Source organism: Sus scrofa, chromosome 1 (assembly GCF_054392235.1).
Source record: "Sus scrofa isolate SSC_HxYL_T2T_F1_AM1 chromosome 1, Sscrofa_HxYL_maternal_Yorkshire_Landrace_v2.0, whole genome shotgun sequence".
Lineage (NCBI taxonomy): Eukaryota > Metazoa > Chordata > Mammalia > Artiodactyla > Suidae > Sus > Sus scrofa.
The window spans coordinates 20,785,496-20,805,946 of NC_139383.1; the positions used below are offsets into that span (position 1 = coordinate 20,785,496).

A 20,451-nucleotide genomic window follows, 5' to 3' on the forward strand; every position below is an offset into this window, starting at 1 on the left:
GGTTTTTCAGGAATGACTCTGAGATCTACAGCATTTTGAAAGCCTGAGTGCTCCAGAGGCCTATGCTAAGGATAGTCAGAGTTTCACTGTAAAGATGAGTCAGTAGTCACCAAAATGTGTACACATATCACGTAGAGAGAAGAAGACAACCAACTGGGGTGCAAGAAGAGAATAGAAGAAAGAACAAGATTGCGCTCTACTAATATTTAATACGGAATTTTACCATGCATATATGTATAATTGTTAAATGAATATATGCATGCACATGTGTTGTAAATATTTTTACTAATAGAACTACATGATCAAAAAATTTTGGAGGTGATCAAAACCATGTAAGCTAAAGTGAGTTTTATGTATATATATATATATATAAACATATAGGCAAATAAAGTTATACTACTTAAGTCAAAAAATTTTAAATGCTTAAATCATGAGGAATTCAATTTCTAACAGTAATTTCATAGTTTTCTCATTTTTCCATAATGGTTCATCTCTCAATCTGCTTCATAAAAAGCTGCTTTCACCAGATCCTCAATTCATAAACATTTTATGAAAACTGGCACTAAGGAAAAGAACAGCACTTATAAAACATAAATTTATTCAGCCTTTAATACAAATATTTAGTGATGAAATACCCCAAAATAATCAGATAACAATGAAAACAAGTTAAATTCCATTTTTTTAATCATTTACATTCACCTTTGCTTTTCCTGTGCTCTATTAGAAAAAAAATTATTTTTGTAGTCATTAATATTTTAAAGGAACTAAGCAATCAAAACCAAATCTGGAAAAATTAGCATCTACCATAAGGTGATTTTAGGTCATCAGGGCAATTTCAATGCTGCTAATTATAACTCCAAGTAAGCAGCACTTATGTTGCAGTTTCCTGTCCAAATTTTATGGGATGCATGACCAAGAAGAAATATTTAAAATGCAAAAAACACCAGTGAATGTGTAAATAGATTAAGAGAGGAGAAAAGCATATTTTAACTCCAAGAGCTGTAAATTCCAAGTGCCTGTTTTCATTCCTCCCTACTTTTCAAAACATAGAGGATAAAACCACAAGAGGAGAATATTTCCAGTTGTGTCATACATAAGCTATTTTCCTATGGACAGAAGATACATGAACATAGGCAAAGAAAGACAAAGTATCACAGAGGAAAAAAATCTGAAAAAAGACTGAATTTCCATATAATTTGTAAAAATAGAGATCCTAAAGAAGAATAAAAAAAGAGGATGAAATATTAACAGACACTGGTTTTCAAAATGCAAGTATGGATTTAAAAGTCATGTCTCTCAACATTTTTTCTCTTTCATTTCAGTCTTTAAATATATTTACAATCGACTGCCTCTATATTTTTATGAAGAAACACTGAAACTTACTGCATTTCCTTCCTAAGAAACTAAATTTAGAGAATGTAGGAGGTATAAGGAATGACAGTCATGATAGGATTTAAAATTTAAAGGGAAAAGAATCTATAGTGGCTTAAAGCAAACAAACACCAAACTTACTTTTTAAGTATAACATAGGGATGACTGATAATTAAATACAATTAAATACTTTCAGTTGGCACAGAAATTTTACTTATGTCAGTATTTGAGATGGCAATTGTTCATACGTAATTCCATAACTAAAACTTTTATTTCTGTTACATGAGGTAATACAGTTCAGTAATTAAGGTCAGTTTTCAAAGTATAGCCAAGCAAATAAAATATATCTGTTACTAGATGATTTATTTCATAGTAATTTTGCCACCTCTTATTTTAGATTTCCGGCTCGTCCGCCAAATTTCATATATCACTGCCTAATATTGACACCTGCTGGAAAGTACTGGAATTGTATATTTTTCATTTCATTATCTGGACAGTTGTTAATTTTGCTTCTGAGAAAAGATATGTGAAAGATTAACATCTTAACTGAGAATAATACAGATTTTAATTTTCAAAGAGAAAAAAAGCAACATTTATTCTAAACATTTAAATTATAATGGTTTTTTAGGAAATTATAAATCTCAAGAACTCTGCCCAAAGAGTATTTCTGTTGGAAATTAACTTATCCAATGACTTCATTAAATTAACTTGTGCTAATCTGAGGTATAATCATGAAACTAATTAAGCAACTTTTCCCAGTATTTGAATGTCTGCTTTTTATCTCAGGCTATCATAATACCTTGGTCATATGACTTGAGGAAAATACCTAATTCTGTGAATGTATGCATACAAATGGATCAGAAAAATCAACCACCTAATAAACCAGGATGTTTTTATATATTCAGACTTGTAGATAATAAGATAAAATAATATACATTAGTAAATAAGCTTTTCTTCTCTATTATTATGAAAGCCTGTTCATAAAATACACAAACGTTTTACCATAATGAATTTATTCTCTGAAGTGAACCAAAACACAACACATTAAAACAAATAATTTATGAATTCTTACAATTGAATAAATGATTGAGTTGTTTTAAGTTTTAATTCACCTCTTATGCAAATGAAAACACTTCTAAGTATTTCTGCAAAGGACGCTCACTACTTCAACTTGTCTCCCAAAACTTAAAAAAAAAAAAAAAATTCCGGACAGAAATACATTTAATTGGCCAAAATGTAAGAAATAACGATAAATGATAAAGTTAATAGGGTTCCACTTTCCCCCCTCTGATCCACTGCCATGTAATATGCATGACACAGGTGCTGGAACCTGTAACATCTTACAACATCAGAAAAACAACAATGTTCAAGAGACAGTTGCTCCAATTACAAATGAGTTTGGGCAGCTTACAGGGCAACAAGATACCTTCTTGGGAATGGTACTAAAAACAAGATATGAAGAATATTGTACTGCGGTGCTCTATAAATTGCTTTTGCATTCTGGTTATAATTCTTCCCTTTCCTTTCTTATCAAATCACTCCAATTTCTGACAAAAGTAATGAGACAACATGAACATAGTTTAGTAAAACAGAACTATGATAAAAAATATACTAGCTAACTTAAAAAAAAAAAATACAGGAATCTCTTTCCATGGTTTATGTTTAGGATGACGTAGTATTTGCAATTGGCAACTGTCAAACAAGTTGCCTTCTGAAAGTGTACTTAATCTACTTGTCCAAATAAAATTCAGTTCTTCACGCTTAATTATAATATGTGAAGAAGATTCAAGAATATGGGGGATATTTTGCCATGAGATAAGGTCTGGTAGTTTCCGAAATGTGTGTTAATTTTTTTAACTGATAAACAACTACAGAGAGATAGACAGTTTTCAAGTAATCTACTGAAAGATTAAACTCTGAAATTTACGTAAGATTTATTTGTCATTTAACATGAAGACCACAAAGTATCTCAGAGGTAACAGGTCTTAAGGAATGCAGTTTTGCCATATTTTCTCCAAACAGTTCAATAATCCTCCTCAAAAAACAAGACTTTTCTCAATTGCAAAATAAAATATGCACTAAAAAAACAGTCCTTGTTCCTGATTCATAAGCAAAATGTAATTAAGCAATTCACTTTAACAGCTTTTATACATTCACTCACTAAGAAAGGGAGTCTTTCCTTGATAAGAACCCTGAAAGATTAGATTTTAGAGCCTGAGAAACAGTAGAATTGTCAGACACCAGAGATCCTCATTTTCAATCACTCAGTTACCTTACAGAGCTTCTGATACCGAGGAGAAGAAACTGCCATCCTTTGTAAACGATGTAGCAAAACCACAACTTTCTGCAGAGACGTTCTCACCACAGCCATCATTTTAAGTTTACCACACTTCTGCAGACACCTCAGAATTTGCATTATAAATGAAGAGCACTGATCATTTCCTCCCGGTCACTGGACAATGATTTGCCAGTTCTCTGAGCATGCTCGTTTCCAGGAAAGCATTTGAAAGCTATAGGGGGGCTTAGGTGCTAGGCAAGAGGAGGCTGGTATTCCTTCAACTTCTTCTCAATTTAAAAAACAGACACAAACGCCACTCAGAAAGCCCCCAGCAGATGCTCGCGGCCAGGACTTGCTCAGCCTGGCTCGGGCAGACAATGAAGCAAGTTGTTGGGCAGCCAAACGCTGCCTGCTGCTGGAGAGGAGTGCGCTCGGTAGCCAAAAAGGATATTAAGTGAAACATTAAAGCTGCAGCTACAAAGCAGGCATCTCCTGGGAACAGAGATTCAACACATCACCAAGATGCATGCCTTGTAGCGAGTTCCTATTAAGAGACCCAGGGGCATTCACTCTCTCACTCTAAAGAGGGATGCGCTCGCTGCTGGGCTAAATGCAGCTCTGGCTGTGTTCTGTGGGATGAGTGAAGAGAGCCCATTACAAATCCTGAGCAGAACAGAAGGGTACCTGACTCTAATGGTATCAGCCCAGACGTTAAGTACTAATAAATCACCACCACATCCCTCTCAGAACAAGATGATCCAAAACAAAACAAAAAATACCTGCAGGGGGTATGCGGCTTTTACCCAAGATACCCTAAGAGCAGAGTCCTTGTCCACAGGCTCCCAGAAGCCTGCCTAGGAGGAAAGCCATCAGAAATCGAATTTCAAGTATTAGGTTAGGACTCCTCTCATTAAACAGTAAAGTTAATTTTCAAAAAGTCTGTAATTGACCACTAACATTCCAAATTACCACATTTCTTCTTAGCACCTTCATGATCTCATTTTTTTTTTTTTTTGCCACAAAGCGGTTTTAATTTTATGAGTAAGAAATAGAAGATAGGCAGATAGATAGATAGATAGACAGACAGACAGACAGACAGACAGACAGACAGGAAAACCCAGTAGAGAACTCTGGGGTCATGTTTATGTCTACATATTTCAGATGCATTTTATACTTCAGCTTGAATACCATTATAAATATCAACTGTGGCAAGAACCGCTGGGAAATAAGCAAAATCACCCAGAATGATTAAATGACTGGGTCAAAGGGCAAAGTCAGAAAAAGAACGCAGCCATTTCCCACTATCAGCGTCCTGCTCAAATTAATAACCTGGGTAAGTCTGCCTTTTCACCTTTCTCTGCTATTGTCATGATTCTTTAAAAGAAATGCAACATTTTAAAACACTGGTTTCTGGTCTTTTACTTATCTGCCTTTCCAGTCCTTCATATTAGCATGATTTAAAGCCCTGAATTGGTCTTATGGGGTTGTGTTTATCCAACAGTGTTTCTGTGGGCTTCTGCTCATCTATTTTTTTCCTGCAGCTCTATACTGAGAACCTATACTGCCTCCCTCTGGATAGGCTAACAACGTCAAAATACCCATAAAAAGTCACAATCAAAGGAGATTACCAATGAGTGCTGTGATTAAAAATAGTAATCTATCAGGCAAATGTATAGAAACAGGAAGCAGATTAGTGATTACTTAGGGGTTGGAGAAATGGCAATAGGGGATTGATAGCCAATAGGTACAGGTTTCTTTTTGAGGTGATGGAAATGTTTTAATTTGATTATGATGATGGTTGCACGACTCTGTGACTACGATAAAAACAACTAAGCTATACAACTTAAATGGGTAGATTGAATGCTATGTGATAGGTCAATAAAGCTGTAATCAAAAATAAATAAATAAAGTTGTAATTCTGGTCCCTGAACCAGCAGGTGAAGTTTCCTATGGTACAGGTAATACCCCCTAAACATCATGCTGGGTATGGGGCTGGATATAGGGGAAGATCTGAAACAACCTGAACAATCAAAGTCTATACCTATGGAAAAGAGGATAAAAATTAGGCTGAAAGAGAACACATATGAAAACATAGTAATCCCATGATAAGCACAAATTATGAGAGCAAAAACAGCAACTCTAGAAAGGCAACAGAGCCGTGGAATTTTACCCACAAAAGAATCAAAGCATGTTAATTAACTGGCACTGGATAAAACTTAAACCTTCTATTTTGAAATATAATTAAAATGATAATAGTATCCTAGAATATGGGCATGAAATTCAGAATAAGAGCACTTGAATTAATAGATAAACTGATTAGGAAGTCAATAATAAACTTTCACCCAAAAGCAAACAAAAAGAAAAGAAAGATACTTTTTGCATCTTTGGCCAAAATTCCTCATTTCAATATGGATCCACAGTGACAAGTGCATACCAGCCATCTCCTCCTGACTGTTACTCAAATGCCTCATTTCAACATGGTCAACATGGAATTTACCATCACATCACACTCCCCACTAACTTGCACTGCTGCCCTGACTTTTTCTTTCTCTGAGTTGCCTGTCTCAGACTCTAACATCACCTGGCAATCTTCAAAATCTTCTTTGTCAGTACCCATCCCCCACCCTTGGTCTACCCATTACTATCACGTTATTAGGTCTGTTCCCCTGTCACTGCCTCACTTCTAGTCATTATCACCTCTGACCAGATGGCTACAGAGTACCCAACAGACTACTTGGCTGTCAGTCTTGGCCAGTTCAAACCCATTCCAGTAAAATACAAGTCTCTTAAGTGGGCATCACTCTCTTAATATTCTTTAAAGATTCTCCCCATGGCCACCAAGTTAAAATACTAAATATTCAGCACGTCATACAAGAGCCTCTATGATCTGGACCACTTAGCTCTCCAGGAGCTTTTGTCTCCAAAACATCAGCTGTTTTCTTGCCAGCAGTCCTCTGCCGAGGAGAAAAACCTAAGAGCCTTGCAGCAGGGCAATGAAACATAAATACATAACTCCAAGTGATGATCCATCTTTACCAGAAATGGCATGCATCATAGCATACTCCCAGAAACACACTTCATTTTTCATTGTGCTTCCAAACTATCCTTTTTCAAAATGTACCCAAATTCACCTTAAACCAAATTCAGAGTCAACTTCTTCATCTTTGTGAAATATTCCCATGGCCCTATATCCAGCTGTCTTAAGACATGAATCAAGTATAACCAGTGAATACGTCATGTAAGCAGTTCTCCATACACCCCTTTTACACAGAGCACACATCCGCCGAGGTCCTTACTCCATCGCTCTCAGCGCACACACAAACTGTCCACCAGCACCACCACCACGCCACCGGCACATTCACTTTAGAATTTCAGGTGCTTTAGTGCATTCATTTTCTTCAGTACATTTCTTTCCACTTCCAAATAAGTTTTTATTTTCACTGTCTGTTCACTCACACCCAAGGAGAGTTATTTATACAAAAACCCCAAAGAAAACTGAAATTCTCTTGCCTCAGAAATAATCAGCAAAAGGTACTAAGTCTCTAACAAGCATCTACCTATAGCGTGCCAAAAACAAAGCCATGGATTTTTTTTTTTTTTTTAAAGAGAATGTTTTTAAATTAAGAGCATTTAACAAAGGCAAGGAAGTGAAAAATCACACAAACTACCATCACATGAAACATCCAAAACATAAACACATGCATGCGTTTATCTTGAGATAAAGACATTTTCATAGGCTTTTAATAAATGCCCTCTTTAATACTTCTTATGAGCCAAAATGACTATTTTAGCAACATCAGTTTTAAGAAGCATTTACCATTCATCTTGTAAGGTATTTTAGTCTGCAACCTTTCTTTCTTGATGTTGCTTGCCATAAGACAAGTAATCCTGTGCTTAGTTATTTTTATTCAGAAAGATTTTAAACATCTCTATTTACATGTATTTCTTCCACAGTTTGAATATTCATTAAATATTAAGAAGAGTTTCTGGCTGTGGTAGAATATATCCCCAGATAAAAACGTGTCGAAAGACAATGTTAAACTCTAAGACAGGTCTGCCTTTTGCTGGTACTCATCACCAAAGTTTGCTCATTGTCTACAACCGCCACCTTCTCAAGTTCATAGCCTGGGTATCTTTTGAGCTTAATATCATTATGTAATTGGGAATCTGTGAGCTTAATAGGTCAGACCTATAGTTGTTTAAGTCATAAAAAAATAATATATTCTAACAGTTACCCACATTTAGAGCCCTCTGTCGTCCTCAAAAAATGAGATGATAGCTAAGTATTTTATCACTTAACATTTATGGTGACCTCATGAGACTCCAGAGGATAAGACAAAAAAAGACAAATAAGAACAGATTTATCTTCGATACTTGCCTGCTCACTCTCATTATCAAGTCACGAGTATATTATACAAGGAATCAATGAATAAGAAATCAGAAATGTAAGTAAACATAGATTTTTGTTAAATGAATTTTGAGAGTCAATGATAACACACCCTAAGAGTCTTTATCCATGAGAATAAGGTATTAATAAGTCTATTCCAAAGAGGGTCTTTTAAAAAAATTATAATTGTTCAATGATAATTTCAAACTTAGAGAAAATCTGTAAAAATAAGAATAGTTCTAAGAAAGCTTCTGAAACCTTCCTCCAGACCCACATATCTGTTAGCATTTTGATGTTTCAAGGGTTCCTAGAATTCAAAAAAGGTCATCATACTGAATTGCATAATGGTGAAGTTTTAGGGTCCAAGGGCAGCGATGGATATTTATTAAGAATTTCCACGCAGAGCACTGGATAGGCAACAGTATGGAATAATGTAATCTCTGCCCTTGAAGAACCATGTGGTCAACTAGGAGGGGAGGAGGCAGGAGTCAGATGACAGTGGATCATGAGTTCACAAGAATATCAGAAATAATAACTGTCAAAATACTGTGAGAATGACATGACGTAAAGAAGTAATCAGACGTAAAACTGTGGTAAATAAGACTTCTCCACTTAAATTGGTTTTAAACCAAGTTCTGAGTGGGAAGGCCTGTGATTGGCAAGAGTAGGTCATCCTGCACGAAGGGAATGGGAGTTTCAAGGGCACCGAAGCAGTTGTCCTTGGCGGCAGAAAAGAAAGATTCAGACGTGCTTCATCAGATGCCTCATACATTTTTTTTTAAGGAAAGAATCTGTGTTATCACATTTCACGTGGAAGAAAATCTGAACCTCAGGCTCCACTCACAATCACAGTTATCCAGCTAAAGACATAAAGGTAATAACCTCAAGCCCAATATTCTTAGTTGTAAACTAAGCCATAGAACCTTCGCAGCTCTTATATTAAGCATTTATAATAAATGGAGAAAGAAACAACTTCTTATTAAGAAGAAATGTCCTCATCATTCAGGCTTCAATAAGGCTAACTAATAGGGCTTAAAACGACAGAAAATAGAATAGCTCTGAGCCCCTAAGTCTAAATAAACAATTATACCTCCATAAAATGAGGTGGTTTTCCTCAATTATTAAGTAAAAGTACTTTATAGATCTTATTTCCAGAAAGCAATTCTTCATAGGAGAGCATGGATTCCCTAACAGGATAGGGTGACAACCTCACCCTTGGATGGTAATAAATTCTGCACATAGATAGGTCAAAAGAGCACAGCAAAAATTCGAATGCAAGATGCAATTTCCCATGCACTTGCCTGCATCTGCTGCGTGAGTTCCCTGGCCAGGATACTGTCCTGAAGAGCATCTTCCCGCTGAGAAGCATCCGCAAGCACATTAACCGTGGTCTCTGCTTCTTGTAGCCACTTTAGGAAGTTCTCCAGATCCCTGCGAGAGGCCTGCACTGTCCTCAGATCAGCCTCCAAGGCACTCTGTCTGTCAGCAATGCTGCAAATAACAACACGACAGACATGTCTCCATTACTTAGAGTGTGACAGTCCATGTCATGTCCACCCTAAGGGAAAATTAGCAGACAGCCTCCAAGGAACCTTTATTTATTTAAGTCCCTGATGGAACTCGGAGATTTATTTATATGTGCATCTTGAATAATCCCGAATAGAGGGGTAATGTGAATTTTGAGAAGGAGAGGGAGAGGGATAAAGTATTAACAAAATTACATCCCATATCATAAAATAATTATGACATCTTACGACTCATAACTGTAGGTTAAGTTACTCCTCATATGGAGTTCCCGTCGTGGCGCAGTGGTTAACGAATCCGACTAGGAACCATGAGGTTGCGGGTTCGGTCCCTGCCCTTGCTCAGTGGGTTAACGATCCGGCGTTGCCATGAGCTGTGGTGTAGGTTGCAGACGCGGCTCGGATCCTGCGTTGCTGTGGCTCTGGCGTAGGCCGGTGGCTACAGCTCCGATTCAACCCCTAGCCTGGGAACCTCCATATGCCGCGGGAGCGGCCCAAGAAATAGCAACAACAACAACAACAACAAAAGACAAAAAGGCAAAAAAAAAAAAAGTTACTCCTCATACATTTTATTTCAATACCTTAGTATCATTCCTGAAACGTAAAAGGCAGTATCAATAAATATTTATACACGTGACTACATGAATTCTAGGAAGAAGTAAAAACTGAGGAATTGTTTCAGATATAATAACATAATATAAAGGACTTAACGGTCTATACTTTAAACTCTTCAGATCAATATAAAGTGGTTCTTTAAGCTGATATTATAATGCTATATTTGGAAGACACTGAACAATCAAGTTTTTATAAAGCATTCATTAAATCTACATCAAAATTAAAACATGGAACTAGGCTGGCGTTGAATGATTTAAGAGATACACATGCCTGTAAATCCAACCTTTAAAACTTCCAACATCTTAAAGCTCCATAAAAAGAAAAAATAATTTAAAAAAAGATATATGCACACTATGATATACGGAATGGATGGTCAACGGGGACCTACTGCATAGCACAGGGAACTCCACTCAATATTTTGGGGAAAGAATCTGAAAAAGAATGGATATGTGTACATGTATAACTGAATCACTTTGTTGTAAAGCAGAAATTAACACAACACTGTAAATCAATTATACTTCAATAAAACCTTAATTTTTTTTTTTTTTTTAAAGAAAGACTGGGGAGTTCCCGTTGTGGCTCCGTGGGTAGTGAACCCAACTAGTGGCCCTGAGGATGCGGGTTTGATCCCTGGCCTCGATCAGTAGGTTAAGGATCTGGCATTGCTGTGAGCTGTGGTGAAGGTTGCAGACATGGCTTGGATCTAGCATTGCTGTGGCTGTGGTGTAGGCTGGCACCTGCAGCTACAACTGGACCCCTAGCCTGGGAACTTCCATATGCCGCATGTGCAGCTCTAAAAAGCAAAAAATAAAATAAAATAAAGTAAAATAAAAAAAGAAATAAAAAAGGAAAAGAAAAGAAAGAAACACTGAAAAAAAAGGAATGGGGAAAAAAGTGAGTACCAACTATTTCACTCCTTGACATTTAAACCAAACAGAACCGAAAATACATGTCTACCCAAAATTTTGTACACAGAGTTTATAGCAGCATTACTTAGACGAGACAAATAGTAGAATCAACCCAAGTATTCATCAATTGAGCGAGGGATTGCTAAACAAAGTGTGGTATACTCATTGATGAAGTACCGATATATGCTTAACATGGATGGACCTTGAAAATTTTATGTCAAGTGAAAGAAACCACACACAAAAGGCCACATATTGTGTGATTCCATTTATATGAAATACTTTTTAAAAAGCACATCCATAGAAGGAGAAAGTAGGAGTTCCTGTCATGGCTCAGTGGTAAACAAATCTGACTAGCATCCATGAGGGTGCTCACTCAGTAGGTTACTGTGAGCTGTGGTGTAGATCGCAGACATGGCTCGGGTCCTGCACTGCTGTGGCTGTGCCATAGGGGCTGGCAGCTACAGCTCCAATTTGACCCCTAGCCTGGGAACCTCTACATGCCCCGGGTGTGGCCCTAAAAAGAAAAAAAAAGAAAAAAGAAAAAAAAAAAAAGAAAGTAGATTAATTGTTGACTTTGGGCTGGAAGGTAGAGGAAAATTTGGACTTTGAGCTAATGGATAATGGGTTTCTTTGGGGGGTAATAAAATATTCCGAAATTAAGAGTGTGGTGATGGTTGCACAACAGGGAAAATGTACTGAAAACCACTTAGCTGTATACTTTAAAAGTGAATTTCATGGTATATTCACTACATCACAATTTAAACACTGGCACAGGTAATATGACCTCATTTATATATTTTTTTCTATCTGTCCATCCACTGATCCATCCACTCATCATCATCCATCTTTCTGTCCTTCTATCTGTATCTATAGATAGAGGGAGAAATGTCTGGTACATTAACTTAATATTAAAATGGTTCCAGGTGCTGGGATTTAATGTAGTTTACTATCCTATTTGCACTTCTCTGCATTCTTTGAATTTATAATGAGCAAATATATTTTTACACATCAATAAAAACTTTCTTTTATAAAAATGGGTAAAAGGTTTCAATAGACATACCATCATAGAAGATACATGGATGGCAAACATATGAAAAGATGCTCAGCATCATTAATCATCAGAAAAATGTAAATTCAAACCACAATGGAATATCAGCTCCTATTAGGATGGTTTAAGAAAATGACCATACCAAGTGCTGGTAACAAAGTAAGGTAACTGGAACTCTCATACTTTGCAAGTAGGTGTATGAAATGGTACAGTCTTGCTGAAAAACAGTTCGGCAGCTTCGATAAAGTTTAACCATGCACTTGAGATACAAGCCAGCAGTTCTATTTTACTCTATTCCTAAGTATTTCCCCAAGAAAAATGAAAATATATGTCCACACAAAACCCACATGCAAATGCTTATAGCAGCTTTATTCATAATGGTCCAAAATTGATAACAGTCGAATGTCATCAACTAGTAAATAGAAAAACTGTGGTACATGCCTACAATGGAATACCACTGTGCAATAAAAATTTAAAAACTACCGATAGATGCAACAACATGGATGGACTCTCACTTGCATTTTGCTAAGTGAAAGAAGCCAGACACAAAAGATACTATGATCCCATTTATATGACATCCTGGAATGGCATCAATCATATCTCAGCATCTACTTACTGAAAAAGCTCCAACAGTGTGTGGCTATCTACAGAAAATATTCAAATTGCTTCTCCTAGAACACAAAGTCCTCCATCACCTATCACTAATGTACTTTTCCATCTCTACCCTCTAGTTCTTTCCAACAATTCAGATCAAAATGATATGTTCCTTTTTCTCTAGAATATTCTTAATGTTATGTCCACATAAAAATTTCATACTCAAATAATGTCCTTCTGACGATCTCCACGTATTGGTCCTTTAAGGGTTAAAATGGCCTCCTCCAGAACATCTCAGCCCAATTAGGTTTCCTGGCCTTGAGTTCATAACAGGCCAAAACTCCTTTGTCCAGAAATTAATCACACATATCCTGGAAAAGCCCTTAGATTGTGATCTTATTTCACTCTTAAATTTTACTTAAATCTCTGTGTCATAGAGATTTCTTATCTGTCCCCTTGTTTTGTAAATACACTATGGGCAGAGACACTTTTGTATCTCCATATTTCTCAGAATCTTCGTTTTTGTATTATAATAGTGTTTATAGAATAATGAAGATCTTTTTATATTATGCCTTTAAAATTACCTCCCAAACACCATTTTTCAAGAAGCAACTGAGAGATTTTGTTTTCTACAAAACTCAGTTTATAAATCTAGAAAGAAGATGATATGAGAAGCATAAAAACAAGAAATTCAATACACAGAGAAGCAAGCAGGCTCCCTTGCTAATGCTGAAAGAGCTCATGGAGTTCCCACTAGGCACAGTGGGTTAAGGATCCTGCATTGCTGCAGCTGTGGCATAGGTCACAGATGAGGCTTGGATCCAAGCCTTGGCCCAAGAACTTTCACATGCTGTGGGTATGGCCAACAAAGGGAAGGGGGGAAAAAACCCACTAATGGTGAAAAATCTCAGAAAAGAGGGTAATGACTCCAAAGGAATATTACTCAGCCATAAAAAAGAATGAAATAATCCCATTTGCAGCAACATGAATGGACCTAGAAATTATCATACTAAGTGAAGTTAGACAGTGAAAGACAAACATCATATAATATCGCTTATATGTGGAATCTTAAAAAAAAAAAAAGGATACAAATGAACTTATTTGCAGAACAGAAATAGACTCAGAGACTTTGAAAAACTTATGGTTACCAAAGGGGACAGGTTGGGGTGGGGGAATGGCCTGGAGGTATGGGATTGGCATATGCACAATGAGGTATATGATTGGCTAATGGGGACCAGCTGTATAGCATAGAGAACTCTATCCAATATTCTGTGATAATTTTTGTGGAAAAAGAATCTAAAAGAGAATGGGTATGTGTATAGGTATGACTAAATCACTTCATTGTACAGCAGAAATTATGACAACCTTGTGAATCAACTATACATCAACAAAACTTAAATTTTGAGGGGTTTTATTTGTTTGGTTTATTTTGTCTTTTTTTAAAATTTTTTTGCTTTTTAGGGCCACACACATAGCATATGGAAGGCTAGGGGTTGAAATGAAGCTAGAGCTGCTGGCCTACACCACAGCCACAGCAATGCAGGATCCAAGTGGCATCTGTGACCTACACTACAGCTCACAGAAATGCTGGATCCTTAACCCACTGAGCAGGGCCAGGGTTAGAACCAGCAATCTCATGGATACTAGTTGTGTTTGTTACCACTGAGCCCCAGAGGAACCTCCTTTTTTTCTTTTCTTTTTTTTTTTTTTTTTAAAGCTAATGGTGAAAGGTCTCAGAAAAAAAGTCCAATGACTCCCAATTGGCTCAAATGAGTGCTGTCTTTATCATTCTAACTGCTATGATTCTTGTTTTAACTTCACAAAATTAATAAAGAATAGACTCTGACAAAACAAGAAAATAATAAAAAAGAAGACAAAAGCAAACAAATAAACTAACAAAAAAAATCTCCATGAGATCCTAGGAGGAAAGTACAGAAAATCCCCAGGTTAATGGTTGTGCAGCCTAAAAAACTGTCTCTAGGAGAGATGCCTACAAGAAAACATTAGAAGTCATAGACTATTTAATGTGACTGACTTTGTAGGAAATTGTACTTTCAGGCCATTGGGAAATTTAAGAAGGATGGGCAACAGGTGCAAAGGAAACTAGGCATATAGAAACAAGGCAATTATTAATTTTAGGTGAAATAGAGAAGCAGCAAAATTATAATAAACTTCACTGTTTCCTGTTAATGGTGTTTAGACAGGCACAATAATGTCAACACTGAATATCTGCTTACCTAAAAAATTCAGTGATAAGATGGTACAGTTACTGTGGAAAACAATATGGCAGTTGCTCAAAACATTAAAAATAGAATTAACGTATGACCTAGCAAAGGAGAGAAGAAAGTTGCCCCTAGAGAGAGATTGTGGTGACTAGAGAGTCACTGCATTCTGTTATAAATCTTTTAGAACTTCAAATATTTTTGTAATCATATGTGTGCATGTCTTTAATTTTTAATATTTAGAAATTACCTACTAGAATTTGGGTGGTTGGCGGTGATGGTCTTTTTGTCTTCCACTTAGCCCTGCCCATAGTTTTAATTACTAAAACAGCAACTGAAAAAATATTAAGAATAGCCAAATAAACGCTGTACCCCAAAGGTACTAGAATTAAAGGAGTACACACATGACATTAACTGACCATGAATAAATGATTCTAATTTGAAGAACACTCATACAAAGTTTACTAATTATAAAATTTAGTAAAGTAGATTATCTTTAGCACTCATAAAATTTAGTGAAGTCAAATACTTTCATTTCATATAATCAGTATCCCTTATTCTTTTTTAAATTACTCAATGAATGTTATTACAGTTATAGTTGTACAGCAATCATCACAACCAAATTGTATAGCATTTCTATCCCAAACCCCCATATCATCCCCCCACCCCCCAACCTGTCTCATTTGGAAACCATAAGTTTTTCAAAGTCTGTGACTTAGTATCTGTTCTGCAAAGAAGTAATTGTGTCCTTATTTGAGATTCCACATGAAAGTGACAACATTTGATGTTGGTGTCTCATTGTCTGATTGACTTCACTTGGTGTTTCAAACCTATGTTACCTCATCACATGGCATCCCACAATTTCACTTAGGGTGCCTATCTGCACCCCAACATGATTGCTGTAACAACCCATCGCCACAAACGTAGTGGCTTAATGCAACATGAATGTGTTCTCTCCCATTCTTTAGGTTATTTTTTGATGGGGGGGTGTCACTGGACTAAAATCAAGTTGTCAGCAGGCAGGGCTGCGTTCCTTTGAGCAGGCTCTAAGGGTGAATTTACATCCCTGACTTCTCCACCCACATTTCTTGGCTCATGGCCCCTTCTTCTATCTTCAAAGCCAACATAACTGGTTGAATCCTCAGGTCACATCTCTCTGAACACCCTTCTCTTTCCTTCCTCCAATTTTAAGGACACATGTGGTGGAACTGGGTCCACTCAGATGATCCAAGATAGTCTCCCCATCTTCGGGAATATTCTTCTGTCTTATATCTCCAATTATGACTGAAAGTGACTGTTTTCTTACATGTTTGGCTTCGGAATCATCAGTGAACCTGGTAACTTCAGAGCCTACACACAAGAGCAATTCAACAAGTATTAATTGAATAAACTAATACAAAAGCAGGAATAACACTTCCCTTCCAGCAATGTTTTAAGAAGATGAAGTGTACCCACAGAAAAGTATCAAAACACAGTAAGCACCCAATCAATAATGTTTTCTCTAACCTTACATATGAATTTGGTGAAATATTGGGAAATGTATTTTATTTATAGCATGCAAATGTGCAATTTAATAATAAATGTCCTGGGGAATTCTTTTAATTCATAAATATCTGGTGTCATATTTTTTTCTCATGATCATAATCTTCCACTAAAAATAATGAACATATTGAAAACTAAACCCTATTTACAGTAGTCTAAACTGTCTTCATATTATTATAATAAACATACGTTTTAAAATATAATCACATTATATATATATATTAATATATAGTCATTTTTGAAATTGATGATTTCATATGAAATTTTCAATAGAATATGGCTCAAACCTATCAGTTCTCCATACCACTCATTTTACTATTTTTTGGTTTTTAGAGTATGGTATACTGGACACTTTCAGACACAAGAATTTTTTATTTATTTTCAAAGAGTTTCACATCATTTATCATAATACCACATGGCAAAAAACAAACACTAAAATTAAAGGCTCAGAAGTATGAACACACACACTTTATGACACATGCTAATAAATTACCTTCCATGCTATTTGTACACTGCTTTCAGAAGAAAATCACCTAATTTTACTACCTCTGCCATTTACTAGCTATATGCCTTGGGGTAAACCACTTCAAATCTACATTTTTTTTTTCCTATCCTTAAAGTAAGGAGCCTGGACTATCTGAGTGAGGTGCCCATGTCAGAATCTCTAGGGGTCCTTTTAAAACTACATAATCCATCACAGAGCTTATTAAACCTACTGGAGAGTTCCCCCATTCTCAACCCCTCCCTAGCTTGGCATTCCTCTTCATTGAGAAGCACTGCATGTAAATGAAATGTGACTGCGGGGAATAGATAGATGAGTGGAGCATAGACAGCAAAGAGGTTAGGAAGTGTTAACGTGGGAGATTCACTCTTAAGATCACATCCAGCACTGCACTTACATTAGTCTATGGTTCGCAATGCAAACTTTCTGTCTGGCCATCCTGGTTGCTCCACCTCAAGAAAGATCAGAACAGAGCTGGAGGAAGTTCTGAGAAATGTAAATGAGAGACTACAGCAGAAGGAGCACTACCACAGAAAGAGAAATGGTTTTAAGTTGAGGGAATCATGGCTACCAGACAAAGGCAGAGAAGATTTTTTTTTTTTAATCTTTTTTTTAAATCTTTTTAAACCCACAAATCATAAAGAATAAAGATGGGCTGAAAACCTAAAAGATAAAATATTTGAAGTTTAGAAGGATAATTTTAGCAGAAATAAAAAGTTCTACTTCAAATAGAAGTAACAGACTATAGAGTTCTTTAGTCCAAGAAATGGTGCAGACTGAATGTATAAATAACTTCTCATAAAAGACTTAAGGAATGTGTCGGTGACAAATTTCTAATAGTTTATATTAAAGGAAACCGGGATTTTTAAAATGTAAACTCAGCTTTTAAAGAGATTTCTGTTAAAAGCAACTATGATTTGCTACAGAATAGCTTATAGTCATTTTGCAGCATTACAAAACATGGACACCCACATAACTGACTTTTAAAAATGTGGTTTTAAATGTTAAATAATACCTGATTTTTAAGCTGCAAGATATAACATTGTTTAATCAAATGTGCATATGCTTATAATTGGTCAAAAGCGTGTCTGAAGGCAAAAAGATATCTTTTTGTTTTAGACTTCAATGGAAAAGAGTGACTTTGTAAACACACAGATATGTGTTGCTAAATTTTGATACATTTTAAAGGTGACCTTTACAGTTACTTGAGATTTAAATATATTTATCTCTTCTAGAGTGGAAAACAGTAGCATAAGTAGTTTGAGTGACATGTAGAAAACTTACAATGAAGCAATTCTTAAGCTTTCCAATGAGTACCTTCAGGAGGTAATTTATCCTTTGGTTTATAAAATACCATTTCACAAGAAATACAGTAAAGCACACTTTGAGGAAATGCAGTGGATTTAATGAAGACTTAGTCACTGCAGATACCCCTAACCTTTTATGGTATTTTGTGACCAGTCTTTATTACATAGAGATTGGGTCATCATCAAGCACTTAAAAATTCACTCCACAGGACTCAAGGAGACTGTTCTAAGCTGCCAAAGCCACACCACTTGGGAAGCTTAAGAGAGGTACCTCCAACCCTGCTGCATAAATATGCAAGACACAGAGCTATTCCCATGTGAGGCTTTATCTCACCACATCCTAATCCCCTAGTCACTAACAAATATTCAGTCTTCATTAGCCAACCAACTGGAGCATGACCCCAACACCTCTCTGCACCTTCCCCAATCTACCACCAAAACCCTCTTCCACTAAGCCTGGAAACCTATTCTACAATTAGCCTCCCCTTCAGATGACTTCCTTCACATTGTCTTGAATCAAACTGGTTTCCCCAGGGCCTTCAATTTGCCAACTTTTAATAAAGTTTTTTCTTCTCTCAGACCCTATATACCTCGGAAGAGGAGATGGAATAAGAGTCCTCCTCCTTCCCATTGCTACTTTCAAGCCATTGTTCTCTCGTCTTCCAAGCAAAATCCTACTCCTTCAAAGCTAAAGATTTTTTTCCATTATATTCATATACTGACCCTGAGGAGGTCCATGGTAACTGCATATAAGTTGCTCACCACCTCAACAGGTTATTGGAGTCTGAAAAATCACTTCAATATCTGCTTGCCAAGCCACAGGCTGTAGTGAGGGACCATACCACCACCACCCCTTGCCCTGGCTAAATGGCCATGTTAGACATCATTATGGACTAGAAGCACTCCAAGCTCCACTCCCTTACAAACACCTTCCTCTCCCCTGCTCCCTCTCTGTCTTTCATCTGCATTCTTTCTACTCGTCTCCAAGTAGATATACATGGCTAAAGAACACGACAACAGAGCTCTCTTCCCTTTACATTTATTATCGTAAATCGCAAAGAGATACTCATCACTGCCCAGCAGTAAAGCACTAAATCTCTCTGTCCCACCCATCTATCTTCTGATTTACAACTGACCCTCTCTCTTCAAACATCTCTCGGTCCCACCCGCATCCTCAATGAGAGCATGCCTCATGGATCATAAAGCAAGCAGAAGTCTTCGCACAGGGCATCTTTCATCTTCCCACCACCAAGGCTCCAGCCCACATGCTCCATACTCATCTTCTCGTTGTCCTTTCTATCACAGTGAAAAAAGCATCCCAGCTCTTATCAAACTTGGTTCTACAGATCTCACCTTCTCATCAATAAAAGGACTTCTTTTCTCTGCCTTTGTCCCCTCAGTCTTGAATCATTACTCTTCTGGATCATTTCCACAAGCATATGCACATGCTTTATTTACCATGTTCCATTTTAAAGGACAGTCGTCCACCTCTCTCTACCCTTCATCACCTTCCAGGTACTACCCAACCGCTCTACCCCTCTTCACAAACAAAGTCTCTAATGATCTTCCCATAAATTGCTTCTACTTTCTCACCTTCATCTCATTCTCTAGCTGCTACTCCATCACTCCCTTGAAACTGTTCTTTTCAAAATCATCAAATTTCCAAGATGTGGAATTCCACAAATGGTGTTGTGTCACCTTTTGGGATTTCTCAACTTAATTAAACAGAATGGATCGTTCCTTCTTAGAAATATTTCCTCGCTCCATTTCCTCTTAAAGATATTCTCTTCCCTACACTGCTAAGCACCTGAATTCTCTTTCTATTTCATTGGAAGATTTTTCTGAGTCTTTTCTGTCCTCTTCATTACCAAGACCTTAACTCCATTCATTAACTCTAGATTCTATGGACTCAATCAAACACCCTCTTCTCCATCTTTATTCTTTCCTAGTGAGTTCACTCAATTCCACAGATTTGATCTCCAGTGTAAATGCTTAGAATACCCAGATTCCTCGCTGAGGTCTAGAATGTTTGAGTTCCAGATTCACACATCCAATTATCTATTTAACCTATACATTTAAATACCTAATAGACATCTCAAATGAACATGTCAAAATCCAGTTCTTAATGTTTTTCTCCCCAACACTCCCACAGGC

General features: G+C 36.6%; 1 protein-coding gene across 16 annotated transcripts in view; it reads right to left on the bottom strand.

Annotated features, from left to right (window-relative positions):
- Nucleotides 1-20,451, bottom strand: part of UTRN (utrophin) — a 535,632-nt gene that overhangs the window by 234,282 nt on the left and 280,899 nt on the right. For all 16 annotated transcript variants that reach the window (XM_085024297.1, XM_085024293.1, XM_085024287.1 and 13 more), the window contains one exon: nt 9,338-9,527. In XM_085024297.1, coding sequence (XP_084880423.1) covers nt 9,338-9,527 — 190 coding nt within the window. The remainder of the gene's footprint in view (nt 1-9,337; nt 9,528-20,451) is intronic.